The following is a 14,789-nucleotide window of genomic DNA, read 5'->3' on the forward strand; positions in this document are numbered from 1 at the left end:
TTAGGGGTTTGAAATGGCTTCGTTTGGCGCGTACGGAATACAATATCAAGAAAATATAAACCTTAAAATCTTTAACTCATGTGCCTACATTTCTTATACGTTCATTTCGGGGTATATTCTTGTTAATCTAGGATTAAAAATAAGTTTAATGCATTCTAGAATTGCTGTGATCTACACTTTGATATCGTACTGCCGGTGTCTTACCAATAATAAACTTCCTACCCGAAAAGGAAAAACTTTTAACAAATGTGGAAATTAGAAATTAAAAAAGTGAGAGAGGGGCTGCTATCATTTGGGCAGCGTAATGATCAAATATTTATAACCAATTATGCATGTTTCGAACTCCGGACATTAGTCTCCATCTTCCTAATCATGCTCATAATTCCGTTCTATGGACTTAATTAACCTTACAGCACCACCAGGATCTAAACATGACCCTAATCTTCTCAATCATGCACATGTGTCATTATAAACAGCACTTGTGATGCAATGACGCATGCCATGATTTTGAAGCTAAACTGCCATTCTTCGCCGCCACGTTGGAGAAGTACAAGATGAAGAGTGTTCCTTTTAGAGAGAGAGAGAGAGAGAGAGAGAGAGAGAGAGAGAGAGAGAGAGAGAGAGGGTTTAATTTGCTTAATTAAGTAAAACCGAATTGGATCTTTTGAAATTCTCCATCTTCAATCTGGAATATATGGAGAGAAAAAGAAAAAGGATGAGAGGAAAGTGTGGTTGGCACTCTTGGTGAGACATCTACAGCGGCGATGGTGTGAAGTGGTCATCTATTCTCAATATGTCTTTGCCCTACCTACCCTATAAATACAGCCAAGAATTTATGTACTTATCTTTGGTTATTATTACTCTCGATTATTTGGGAAGGAAAGATGGATGATTATTGGTTTGGTCCCAATGAGAAAAAGAAGAGAACAAAAGTACGAACGCTGTGAAAATCACTTCCATTTCTTGCGTGGCAATACAATCATGAGAATCATCTTGTCTTGTTCGAGAAAGAAAAGGCATGAATACTTGTACAACCACGCTTTCGATTTTGTAAGTACGAAATTCAACAATTAGCAGCCCTATGAACCCATGATACATAAGTAAGTGAAAACGGTTGCTAGGATAGCCCCCTTTATTATAGTAGCATAGGGAATTCCATATTTTCCTTTTCCATATAGCCCTCTAAAAAATGGCCAGAAACATAGTAGCAGCCACACAGTGCATACCACCTCTCCTAAGCCGGAGCCGTTGTTAATGGATGTTTGTGGGCGCAACCCTAGCAACATTGCAAGTACTGCCATCAAGTGCACTAGCAAAAGAGTAGTGCCCGGTACAAACACTGGGGACTCATCAAAGGTGAACCTCCCACTTTTCGCACTGATATCGTCACTAGATGTAGACTGGTCTTTCTTGATTACTTCAAATATTGTCTGTGACAACCCTAAGAGCTTGAGTATGACACTTTAGAATCCAAATGACCAAGCACATGTAGATGTTATCCGTTGCATTCTATGGTTATTTCACCATGCACGTATTGACAAGCCAATGATGAAGTACTCATATATACAATATAGGTTGTAGATGATGAAAATGGCAGTTGGAATTAGGATAGCTGGCTCTTGTGCCCGCGATTAGGAAGATAATGAGGCATATTTTTGAGGGAAAAAAAAAAGGAGTGATATTTGCTTTAGTTTCTTCTTACCTTGGGCAAGAAGTGGGAGTTGGTCATGATACAATAAGCTGGTAGGAGAGCATATAAGAATTCGGGTATGGATCTCAGTGCCCAAGTGAGGATCCATAGGTATCCCAAACATTGCCTCACATTGAGCTGCTCGAATAGGGTGCCATATATTGGATTCTTTTTGCTTACTAGAACTTCGAGTAGGCCCGTGGCCCATCTCTTTTGCTGGGTCATTGAAACAGGCCCTCCGGATGGTGCGCAGCCCAGAAAAGCAGGTGGATTTGGTGAACAGTAGAGTGATCTCCAACCCTTGGGTTGGATGGCCAATCCCGTAAAGATATCTTCTGTCGTCGATCCGTTCATCAAGACAATCTGCAAGAAGGCACATGCACAACATTTTGTCATGCTGACAAATCAATTTCTGCCATCTTTGTCTTTGTCTTTGTCATAAAAATGCTTAAAGTCAGAGCACTTGGTACCATGAATGGTGTGGTTAGCAATTCGTGTTCGTGGAAAAATCACAGATCTTCAGATTAATGCTAGTGAACATAAGGTGGTTGTAGCAGTGCAACTTTAGAATGGGAACAATTAGTGGATTAATCTTGGAAAAAATACAGCTGGGCATATGTATAGCTAAATGCGTATAATGTATTAAATTAGTGTAAACACACACTGACCTTTTTACCCCAGTCAGTGTTATATTCATAGGTGCAAACTAGTGACTTGACGTGCTGCTTCAAGAGAGCTTGAAAGATCTTTGGCATGATTTGAATTGCCCCGTAGAGCATTAGCAGCAGAATTAGTGAACTGTTTTGAACTTCCAAATCCGTTTAGTGATTTTTCCTTGGTTAATTCTCCTGTAAAAACCAAATTGGCAAATGAAAGAATAGGGTTTGTTATGACTGGGCAAATAGTCCGTGAACAAGCGATTAGCGATCAAAGAAGCTGCTGCTGGGGAAGGAGGGGACAAGGAAGCCAATAAGTCAAGCTAAAATATCCCAATTGTTGGGTTCGTCAGAATCCAAAAAACCGGATTCAACACTAAATCGAATCCCTAAAAACGAATGTGGAAGACAAGTCCGGGAAAAACATGTATCACTGATCCTAAAGCACACCACAGAATCGAGCGTACCTTGTTAGTCACAGATTAACACCGACGCCGATAAGAGGAAGAGAAAACGTTCCCGTTCGATCCGATGACGTTGATTTGGCCTTAAAGGGAGAGGGCGTCGCCTTTTCTTCTTGTTTTTTTTCTTTTAGAGGGAGAGAGGGAGAGGAATGTACGTAATGTCAAAAGGTACGTTCTCCCTCTCTTTCCTCCCTTATATACATCCCTCCAAAAAACGAAGAAATGTACCCCTTCATCCATGGGCCCTAATCTTGTGGGCCGGGCTTTTAGGCTCAACATGGGCGGACGGGCCAACTTAGGCCCATCACATAAAACCATCATCTCCCACTCGCACATGGTGGGTCGAACATGATTCTCTTTACCTCTCTTTAACATTCATACCGGTGAATAATCCGTGCGACCAGCATACTTTGAGAGCTCGTTGCCATACATCTGTTAGGAATATATAACAGCTTATAATGGGCATCACACTCTGAGTACCCTAGATCGATCGATCACATTTATATCTCTCTTGATCTCTTTTAAACAATGATATATATATATTGTATTCACAATTATGATTATCCCAAAGACAGCCATAATTGGTCGACTAGTAAATACAAAACTTAGAATGTGATTCTCCATATTCGATCTTCCCATTTCCTTCAAACTCTCAATTTCAATTCAGCTTGCTTTTCTAGAAATGTCCCATTAGATCGAATCAACTCATGACCATTGGCAACATCCTAAGATAGCAAACACTAAATAGAAACCTTGAGAATAAGTAAAAGTCATGAGGGCACTAAAATTGATGAACTATTTTCCTTAAGAGTCTCACACAACATAAAAGTTGAGATCAAACTTTTGCCACTCTTATTGGTCGTCTCATGCATACGTAGTATGAAATACGTATTACGGTATTAACTCATTTCCCATGGAGCGTATGTCTTTTCCTTCAATACTGTCTTTTCCTTCAATACCGTACAAATGATAGTTCAGACATACTCAATGTCTAACTTAAGTTCACGTATCTACTCATTTACAAAATTCATCAGAACTCACATCTAGCATCATAGACAGATAAAGTAAAATATGTAGGGTATTTTACTTTCAGACATAGTAAATATTATGTCATCATCTTAACACCAAATTAAGGCGACAAATATATTTTAAGCTTGAGCTCTCGATTATCACCTAGATAACAAGCTTAAAAACAGTCTCATCTCTATTTATCACACAGTAAATAGAGGCGATTACCCGTGTGAGTAGGCTAATCTTTCATCTGTCCGACATACTTTCTCAACTTAAAGTAATGCACTAAGCATTAAGATGCATAAAGATCAAATAAAGATTCATAGGCATTAATAATGAAAAAACACAAGTTCATAAATGTGAACAACTCAAGGAAATTACAATCCAGTACATCAGACTCTACGCAATCCTAGAGATTTTACATGACCACAAAACACATCTCTAGGTATTGGCTTTGTCATAGGATCTGCTATCATTTTATGCGTAGATATGTACTGTAAGTTCACATCCTTTCGTGCAACCATATCTTTGACAAAGTTATACTTTGTATCTATATGTTTGGCATTGCCATGATATTTTGGATCTTTGGTGTACGCTATAGCTGCTTGGCTATCACAGTTAACCAATAATGGATTTGCAGCTTTCTCAATAACACCTAAATGATCCAAAAATCTCTTAAGCCAAACTCCTTCTTGTACCGCTGCTGATAATGCCACGAACTTAGCTTCCATTGTGGACAAGGCTATACACGTTTGCTTCTTACTGCTCCATGATATGGCGCCATTGTTCAGTAAGAAAGAAAATCCCGAGGTAGATTTCCTTTCATCTAAATCTTCTCCCCAATCAGCATCTGAATAGCCTTCAAGTCGCAGATCCTTTCCTTGGTAATTCAACTTGTAATTAGTAGTTCCCTTTAGATACCTCAGTATTCTCTTAACAGCCTTCCAATGTGCTGGACCTGGATTTGATTGGTATCTACTCACCATTCCAACTGCAAAACATATGTCAGGTCTTGTACACATCATAGCGTACATCAAGCTCCCAACAGCACTAGCATAAGGAACATGTTTCATTTGTTCATTCTCTTGTGGAGTCATTGGACATAGTCTATGGCTCAATCCTTCACCTTTTGCAATAGGAGTGTCTATGGGTTTACAATCTTGCATACGAAATCGTTCAAGAACCTTATTTATATATGTTTCTTGCGAAAGAAATAACGATCTCTTCGAACGATCTCTTGAAATCTTAACTCCAAGAATGTATGCAGTCTCACCCATATCCTTCATCTCAAAGTTGGAAGACAACCAACTCTTGACAGTATTGACAAGCTCCATATTGCTTCCGGCAATTAGTATATCATCAACATATAATGATATGATCACAAATTGATCCTTGGATCTTTTAATATATACACAATGATCCTCATCTATCATTGTAAAGTCATATGCCATTATGGCATTATGAAAACGTATATACCATCATCTCGATGACTGCTTAAGGCCGTATATCGATCTCAAAAGTCGACATACATTTTCTTCTTGGCCTTTCACTATGAAACCAACAGGTTGTTCCATATATATTTCTTCATCTATTTCTCCATTGAGGAAAGCGGTCTTTACATCCATTTGATGTAACTCAAGATCCATACTAGCCACTATTGTCAGAATAATGTGAATCAAGATAAATCTCACTACAGGAGAAAATGTATCTTCATAATCAATTCCTTCCTGTTGATTATACCCATTCGCCACAAGGCGAGCCTCATGCCTTTCTATCGAGCCATCAGCCTTTCGCTTTATTTTGAGAACCCACTTGTTCCCAATAGCTTTGCGTCCTTTTGGAAGATCAACCAATTCCCAAACTTGGTTTGATTTCATTGACTCCATTTCCTCTTCCATTACATGAATCAATTTCTCCTTACTAGGGCAATTTAGAGTCTCATTAATATTTCTTGGCTCATCCTCATCTTGCGGAGCAATCATAAAAGTTTCCTCTTCAATGTCAAAACGTCGACGGGGAATACTTTGGCAACTTGTTCGCTGTATGGGAGATTGTACACTTTGCACATCATTCCCCATTATGCTCCCACTTGGATTAGATAATGATGATGTCGTCTCATTATATGGTTGTAATTGAGAATGAGTTGAATTCAATTCATCACTTCTCATATTACTCCCACTTGGATGAACTCCACTAATATCATTATCTTGATCTAAGGTTTCAAATAGGGAGTAATCTTCCCCTATTTCGCCCTTCTTAGGAAATTCATCCTCTAAGAATGTGATATCCCGTGATTCAAATTCAGTTATATTCCCACTTTTCTGCTCACCTATGAACACATACCCGTTCTGAGTATCTTATGAAAATACTCTTCTTTCCTCTGGGACCCAATTTCCCAAACTTGTGAGAGGATTCATGAGTATAGGCAACACAACCCCATGGCTTAAGAAAACTTAAGTCCGGTTTTCTACCTGTCCATAACTCATATGGAATGGAAGTAACTAATTTAGAAGCCATCCGGTTAAGTATATAGGCAGCAGTTAACAACGCATCACTCCAAAAAGTGATAGGTAAGTTAGCATGCGCCATCATGGACCTAACCATTTCCAGTAGGGTTCTGTTTTTTCTCTCCGCAACACCATTTTGTTGAGGAGTATATGGAATAGACAACTGTCTCTCTATTCCTTTTTCATCACATAATTTTCTGAACTCATCAGATAAATATTCTCGACCTCGATCGGATCTCAATGCTTTTATTTTCTTGTTTAATTGATTTTCTACCAGGTTCATAAACCTTTTGAAACAACTTAACGCTTCAGATTTATGAGAAATCAAATAAATATACCCGAATCGAGTATAATCATCTATAAAAGTGATGAAATAAACAGCCCCATGCCTTCCTCTCACATTTATTGGACCACAGACATCATAATGGATTAAATGCAGAGGAAATTCAGCTCTTTTACCTTTTCCAAATGGTTTCCTTGTCGTTTTCCCTTCTAGGCAATGCTTACATATGGGCAAATTGACTTTTTTAATGTTGCCCAACAAGCCATATTTGGCTAATCTATTCATACGTTGTTGGCCAATATGACCAAGTCTTGCATGTCACACATTCACATCATTATCATATGAATTATGAGACGTGAGAAGGGAATAACAAACATTTGCATTAACATAGTCAATATCTAATACAATGGAACCATCCAGAAAATAACCATAACCATAGTAATTTGTATGCAAAAACAAATCCACACCTCTATTATGGAAGTTCATATTAAAACCTAATTTAACCAACACTAAAACAGACACTAAATTCCGACGAATCTCCAGAGCATACAATACATCATGTAGGAATAAAGTGCGTCCACCACGCATGTTCAGTTGGCAGGTGCCAATTCCTTTCACTTCAGCTCTAGAGTTGTTTCCCACATAGATCCACTTAGTTCCAGTTGGTACTCGTCGGAATTCCACAAAGGATTCTCTATCATTCGCTACATGGTTTGTCGCTCCTGAATCTACAGTCCACAAAGGATTAGACTCAGTCAAGAATATAGAACTCGACACAAAAGCAAAGTTCTGAAAAGTACAAGGGGTGTATACCTTCTTTGACTCACGACAATCGCGAGCATAGTGACCCTTCTTGTCACAGTTGTAACACTTCACCCTTACAAGCTTCTTCATTCGAGGACGCTTTCCTCTCTCATGTTAATTAAGCTTAGGCTTCTTCCCTGAAGGACCTGCTTCCCTGCCTTTCCCTTTATCAAACCAGTTAGGACATTTGCGCTTGAAGCTCGAAGCTCCATGTGAGCTAGAACCAGCATGATAAATTTCAGCTTCTGGCTTAGCCGCCAAGAGGCGGTCCTCTTCCAGCTCAAGATGACGCATTGCATTCTCAAATGTTTTGATATTTTCATTATGGGTTAGGTGTACCTTCATATGCTCTCAACTCTGAGGCAAGGAACGAATCATTGCTTACACTTGCTACTCATCTATCAGGACATGGCCAGCATCTTTCAGCTCATTTATCATGTTTGACATCTTTCTAAAATGTTGTTTCATGGTCTGACCATGAGGCTTCTTATAAGAGTCAAACCTAATAGTGAGCTGCCTCAGTCTGGTCACCGAAGTATGACCAAATCTTGCTGCTAATGCTTCCCACATTTCCTTGGCATTCTCAAAACGCCTAAACTCTCGCATGATGTCATTTTCCATGCTACTCAGCAACGTAATGCGAGCAAGAGAGTTCTTTCTTTTCCATGCAGCAAATGCTTCCTTATCTCTCTTGTGCTATGCAGTGTTTCCTTTTTCAGGTTCTACCATGGTCGGGTTAAGAGCTTCTAGTGCCTCTTGCTCTTCCAGCACATATTGGATTTTCATATGCCATATTTCATAGTTATCGCCATTGAGCTTTTCACCTTTGTTCAGCTCAGTAACTATGCTCTTTGTGGCTGAAGCCATTGATCTGAACACATCAGACATATATGCACGAATTATTAATGCATATCATTTATGCATCCATTTTGCACAGACCCATCATATTAATGAACAATTTCAAGTAAGGTTTCAGAATCAAAAGGTCACTTCGTTTCCAATCATCCTCCAAAAATCCTAACTTAAAACTATCATTAATATAATTGTCTTATGCAAAATAAATTCTATGAAGCTACAAAAAACTTCTATTAACTACCCACAGCAACCAACAATAACAGAAAGCAAATGATATTTTACATCCAATAGAATAATAGTAATGCTTTCACATAATACAACTAACATATCAGTTGTTACTTCAACAACAATCAAGTAGTAAACATTACATAAGACGTTCATAAAGCACACTTAACAAAGACCAGCCTCTACATCTAACACTAAGTCAGTACACGAACTGGGAAAGATCCTTTTTTGTTTAATGTCTTGATATTTTCCCTTGTAACAATCCAATAATAATCATCTATAAAATCCATCACAATTTTCCTTTATGAGGCAGCTTTGTTGACATCCCATATGCAATTCAACACTCCTTGCCATTCTGGTGGAAGGGTGTTCATGAAAAATCGCACCATCTCAGACTGTGGCATATGACGACCATTCCATATGACCTTTTGAATTTTCCCGTTGACTTGAAGGACGTGATCAATTAAGTCACCACTCTCCCATCGATGATCCGTCAGCTCAGTTATCAACTTAGAAAGCATTTCCTTTTGTTCATCGATAATTACGCGAATATGTGTGCGCAACCTTAGGGGAGGCATTGTTCCTACAACAAATGCAGAACAAATAAGGGATTACATATAATCCACATAAACTTAATTGAAAAAGAAACACATTATTTTCCTCTCTCTTTTTTTTGTCAACGGTCAACGGTCGTCGGTCGGGTCGCCAGGTCGTTGGACCGGTCGGGTCGCCAGGTCGTTGGACCGGTCGGACCGGACGGACCAGTCGAACCTCGGGTCGGGTCGGGTCAGTTCGCCGGTCGGGTCGAGTCGCCGGCCGGCCAACTGTCGCCGGCGATGACATCATCCCAGCGGTTACTAACCGTTGGGTGATGTCATCACGCGTCGGTTCACTGACTGGCACATGCCGATTCGCCGGCCGGCGACGTCGCGCACATTCCGATTCGCCGACCGACGCGTGGCACACGCGCTTCTGGCCGCGCGTGTGGGCGCGTGCGGCATCGCCCGGCGGCGGTCGACCCATCGACGGACTTGTCTCGATGAGCTCTTTCGCCCTATGCCATCAGAAATTGATTTTGACTTACGGAAACTCGAAAAAATGGATGAACAATGCTCAGGTGTTGGGATTTTGCTCTCCGATCCGTGTCGGCCGATTATTTTCACGAAAAATCAATCAAAAATCAATCATAAACATGAAAGGGGTCGGGAAAACATGAACTAGGGCTCTGATATCAATGTTGGGTTCGTCGGAATCCCAAAAACCGGATTCAACACTAAATCGAACCCTAAAAACGAATGCGAAAGACAAGCCCGAGAAAAACATGTATCACCGATCCTAAAGCACACTACAGAATCGAGCGTACCTTGTTAGCCACAGATTAAACACCGACGCCGATAAGAGGAAGAGAAAACGTTCCCATTAGATCCAATAACATTCCCGTTCGATCTGATGACGTTGATTTGGCCTTGAAGGGAGAGGGCGTCGCCTTTTCTTCTTGTTTTTTCTTTTGGTGGGAGAGAGGGAGAGGAACGTACGTAATGTCAAAAGGTACGTTCTCCCTCTCTTTCCTCCCTTATATACGTCCCTCCAAAAAACAAAGAAACGTACCCCTTCATCCATGGGCCCTAATCTTGTGGGCCGGGCTTTTAGGCCCAACATGGGCGGACGGGCCAACTTAAGCCCATCACATAAAACCATATCCAACACTTGAGTGCAAGACCCCAAAAGTCTTCAGCTATTACCAATAACCATTTCCCCTCCAAATCTTCTCCAACAAGGCAAGATGGATGCCCAAATGTTGCAGCCCCCATGGCCCTACGAATTTCATGTATTCCCTCACCAAATCAACTCAATTTCACACTAATTAACTCCAATTTGGTGATCATAATTGCCAAGGGGACAGCCCAAACGAATTTCCACCATTTGTCCACAATTTACTTCAATTAAGTAGCCCAAAAATCCAATGAAAGAGGCCCCTCCAAAATTCTTGAATCAATTTTGCCAAATTTTGATTTTTCGCCTAAAATCCCGGGCTTGCCAAAAATTCTTCAAAGAATGAGTCGACGTCTTAAAAATAAACTGTAACGTTGAAACTTTCGATTCCTGAAACCAAATTCAATTTCGTGGTTAATTTCAGTCGGATGCAATTTTAGCGTGATTTAACCTACCATGTAGCTTTTAAGAATTGTTGGCGCGTTTGACCCATGGTCAATTATTTTTAATCCACATTGTGTATCTTCGACACATAGGTGACTCTTGGTTGTCATGAAAATATCAAGGTTTCAATTATGGGCACAAGGTACATAATCGACAAAAAAATCAATTTAGTGCCGCTTGACGCGAATTTTACAATTAGGTGGAATCACCAACACTTAATTACATGCTTTTGTCGAATCGACCTATGTTCAGTCTTTGATTGATTTTAACGGTGTTGTATTGACCCTTGCAGATTAGCACAGTCGAGCATCGATTTCTAATCGAATTCTCAAGTCTGTCACGTTTATATTCCTCAACGGCTTCACCTAATGGATTAGTTATCTCATGAGTGATCAACTCAGAGAAAAAAACTATAGACACATCAATGAAAAGCCCATTTCATTTAATCAAAACAGGGTCGAAAATCATGATGTCACAAATATCATCTTGAACATCAACATGTTATTGTTGAATTTTAGTAAGGCAATCAAAAAATAACACAAGGATTACAAGGTTCAACAATGTGCCTACATCTTAGGACAAAACTCTCAACTCTCTTATTTTTTTCATAACATTCTTCTGCAATTTCTACACAAGGTTACCGCAATTAAAAAGGGAAATTTCAAAATAGGAAAACTATCAATACAAGATTTGCCCACAATATGTCATTTCCTTGAATAGGAAAGCAAATCTCACCAATATCGCGAATAGTTATGATTCGGTCATATTATGCAAGAAGTGATTATCATGGATTCGTCTGCTATTTTTGGCTTTGTGGATAATCAGAGAAAAATTGTCACTACAAACGGACCAGAAAAGTCTTTGTATCAAGTCCAAGAGTTGATTCTTCAGCATCCATTTTGTATATAACACTACTCAACCACGTCAAATTAACTCAACATTTTAAGTATTCTTACTGCACATAACCATCCAGACAATGGCTCTTCACATCCTCTTCGCGTGGCTTGCTCTTTTCCTTCCTCTCCTCCTTTTCCTCTTCTCAGTGAAAAACTCCAATAACAAAAAGAAGAACTTCCCTCCAGGGCCTCCACCACTCCCCATCATAGGCAACCTCCACCAGCTCGGCCATTTGCCTCATCAGTCTCTGTGGAAACTCTCCAGACGGTATGGCCCCGTCATGCTCATCCGCCTCGGCGGTGTCCCTGCCATCGTAGCGTCCTCCCCTGAAGCCGCTAGGGAGGTCCTCAAGACCCATGACCTCGATTGTTGCAGTCGCCCACGGCTAGTCACCACAGGACGCCTCACCTATGACTCCCTCGATGTGGCCTTCGTGGAGTATGGCAATTACTGGAGGGAGCTAAAGAAGTTGTATGTGCTCGAGTTGTTCAGTGCAAAGCGAGTCCACTCCTTCCGATACATCAGGGAAGAGGAGGTGGGATCTATGATCGAGTCGATCGCAAAATCAGCAGAGAGTGGAACTCTGATTAATTTGAGCCAGAAGTTCGTGGCTCTCACGGCAAACTTCACTTGCAGGTAAGGCATAGTGGTGTAGTTGAGGAGTCTAGTCGACTAAGTCATCCATTTAATTATATTGATTCATCGTTAGGTAGGGCATATGTCGACTCAATAACTTTTCATGTGTATTAAGTAATGATCACGTGACCATATAAACAGCCAATTAATGAAAGAAAATGGATTGATAATTTTTAACGTAGAAAGATAGCCATGTGTCGACAATTTATATATTTATGTCTCTCATCACTCATCACAAGGAAGTAGGAGATATGGCCATGGCGAAAAGCATGGACGACTTGTTTGATGCCGAGCAATCGCCTAAGTGCTAGAAATTGGTTGAAAATGAATATATTGTAAATTCGTAAAATTCATATCTAGTCGGGCTTTATTACTCTGAATTCATAACAAACCGTTTTTTAACTTTTAACTAACCCGCATATAAACTCAACCCACTAAATTTGAATAAAAAAGTGGCTCTTTAACCCATTTTGCCATCTTTAATCACTACTCGAATTCTTCAGGGTTCGATAATATATTGAGCCTCGTTCTTTAAACTCTAGCTCAACTTGACGATGAGTTCTACATTCGAACTTGACTATGTTTAATTAGATTCGATCAGTGTTACAAGCTAGCCGATTATTTGGCTATTATCAACTTCAGCTTTGATTCAAGTCACTGCTCCAAACCGAAGCTTGTCAAGCCTGAGAGCGAAGCATGAATCGCTCACTAGAAACTGTGACTTGTTTGCACACCTTGCATGCAGGGTTGCGTTTGGGAAGGCACTTCGCTGGGCGGAGTTTGAAGACGGAAGGTTCATGCATTTAACTCACGAGGCACTGGCGATGTTGGGAAGCTTCTCGGCATCTGATTATTTCCCTCGATTCGGCTGGATCGTGGACAGGTTCACGGGTCTCCATTCGAGGTTGGAGAAGAGCTTTCACAATTTGGACGATCTCTATCAGAAGGTGATCGAAGAGCATCGGAATGCGAATAAGAGCAACGAGGGAAAGGAGGACATTATCGATTTGCTGCTGAAGATGGAGAAAGATCAGACTGAGTTCGCGGGGCTCCGGCTGAAGGAAGAAAATATCAAGGCCATCTTGATGGTACATCATACAATCTCTACGTATTACCTAATGTAGATCATATACACAATCGAGAAGCAAAATTGAAGGTTCTATAAATTGCAGGATATAATTTAAGAACTCCTTAAATGAATACAAAGTCCTCGGGTATAAATGATATCATGGCAAAAATTGATCCATATGTCTTTTTTTGTGAATCACGACTTCATGGTCATTATCAGGATATATTTCTAGGAGGTATGGACACTGCTGCAATCATGCTGGACTGGACAATGGCCGAGCTCGTCAGGAACCCAAGGGCGATGCGAAAAGCTCAAGAAGAGATCCGGAGTTGCGTCGGAAACAAGAAATGGGTCGTAGAAGATGACCTTAGCAAACTCAAATATCTCAACTTAGTACTCAAAGAAGTGATGAGGCTACACCCTCCAAGTGTGCTACTCCTTCCAAGGGAAACCATGGACCATTTCAAGCTATATGGCTACGATGTGGACCCAAAGAGTCGTGTCCTGGTGAATGTATGGGGCATCGGGCGGGACCCAGGCCTGTGGGAGCGCCCGGAGGAGTTCATGCCGGAGAGGTTCGAGGAAAGTCCAATCGATTATAAGGGGAATTACTTCGAGTTGTTACCATTTGGGGCGGGGCGGAGGAGATGCCCTGAGATGTCATTTGCCATGGCAACGGTCGAGCTGACGCTGGCCAATGTCTTGCACTCCTTTGACTGGAAATTGCCAGAGGGGATGACGGAGAGAGATGTGAGCATAGAAGAAGGGGCTGGCATAGCTGTGTTCAAAAAAGTGCCTCTCACTCTGTTGCCAGTAAAGGTATCGCATGAGGCCAATGCATGACAAAATCAGCGTCAAACAAAAATCATCATATCTCATAACCGTTTATGTTTTTAATTATGATTAAGCGTATTAAAGTTGTACAGTACAATGTCCTAGCAAACAACATCTCCATATATAACGGAGACTCGTTATTGCTTCCAGGGCAATTAATAAAAAGACCGTTTGAGTAATTTGTGCATTGTGACCATTGAGGAGAGATCATCAGCTGGGCGAGTCACGTGTACATTAACAAATTGTATACGTATCCCATGCGTGGACGTTACTTCGAGAATTCAAAGACATTTTGTTTACACCAGAAAATGAACAAGCCATCTATATTGACAAGCATGAGACCACGTGGCTGATAAACGACATTATCGTTGTGTCGATAGCCACAGAGACTAAGATGGACATACGGTGACGAGGGCCATTGATCAGCCGTCGACGAAAAACGACACAAATTGCTGTTAGCATGAGCATCGATGAGCGGGAGGCAGCAAATCGGTCAGATTTTTCTCCTTCTTTTTTTGAGCAAAAAATCGGTCAGATTGACCGACAAAATTTCTAGGGGTAAGAAGGGCAAAGAGTTGCAATCTCCTTTTCGAGATCACAAACGGCGAAAGTCAATGTGGCAGGACAAAGCGCGATCCATCGGAGAAAATATTGGCTGCAGCTGGGATTCCAGTGTGTCAACTTACGAGTCCATTCATAAT

At 40.7% G+C, this 14,789-nt stretch overlaps 1 protein-coding gene across 1 annotated transcript; it reads left to right on the plus strand.

The window, feature by feature from the left end:
* Positions 1 to 11,628: 11,628 nt before the first annotated feature.
* Positions 11,629 to 14,097, plus strand: LOC104427151 (cytochrome P450 71B10). Its single transcript, XM_010040294.3, has 3 exons — positions 11,629 to 12,185; positions 12,931 to 13,273; positions 13,474 to 14,097. The coding sequence occupies exons 1-3, from the start codon at positions 11,629 to 11,631 to the stop codon at positions 14,095 to 14,097; spliced, it is 1,524 nt and encodes a 507-aa protein (XP_010038596.3).
* The last annotated feature ends 692 nt before the right edge of the window (positions 14,098 to 14,789 follow it).

Source organism: Eucalyptus grandis, chromosome 11 (genome assembly GCF_016545825.1).
Source record: "Eucalyptus grandis isolate ANBG69807.140 chromosome 11, ASM1654582v1, whole genome shotgun sequence".
Taxonomy (NCBI): Eukaryota; Viridiplantae; Streptophyta; class Magnoliopsida; order Myrtales; family Myrtaceae; genus Eucalyptus; species Eucalyptus grandis.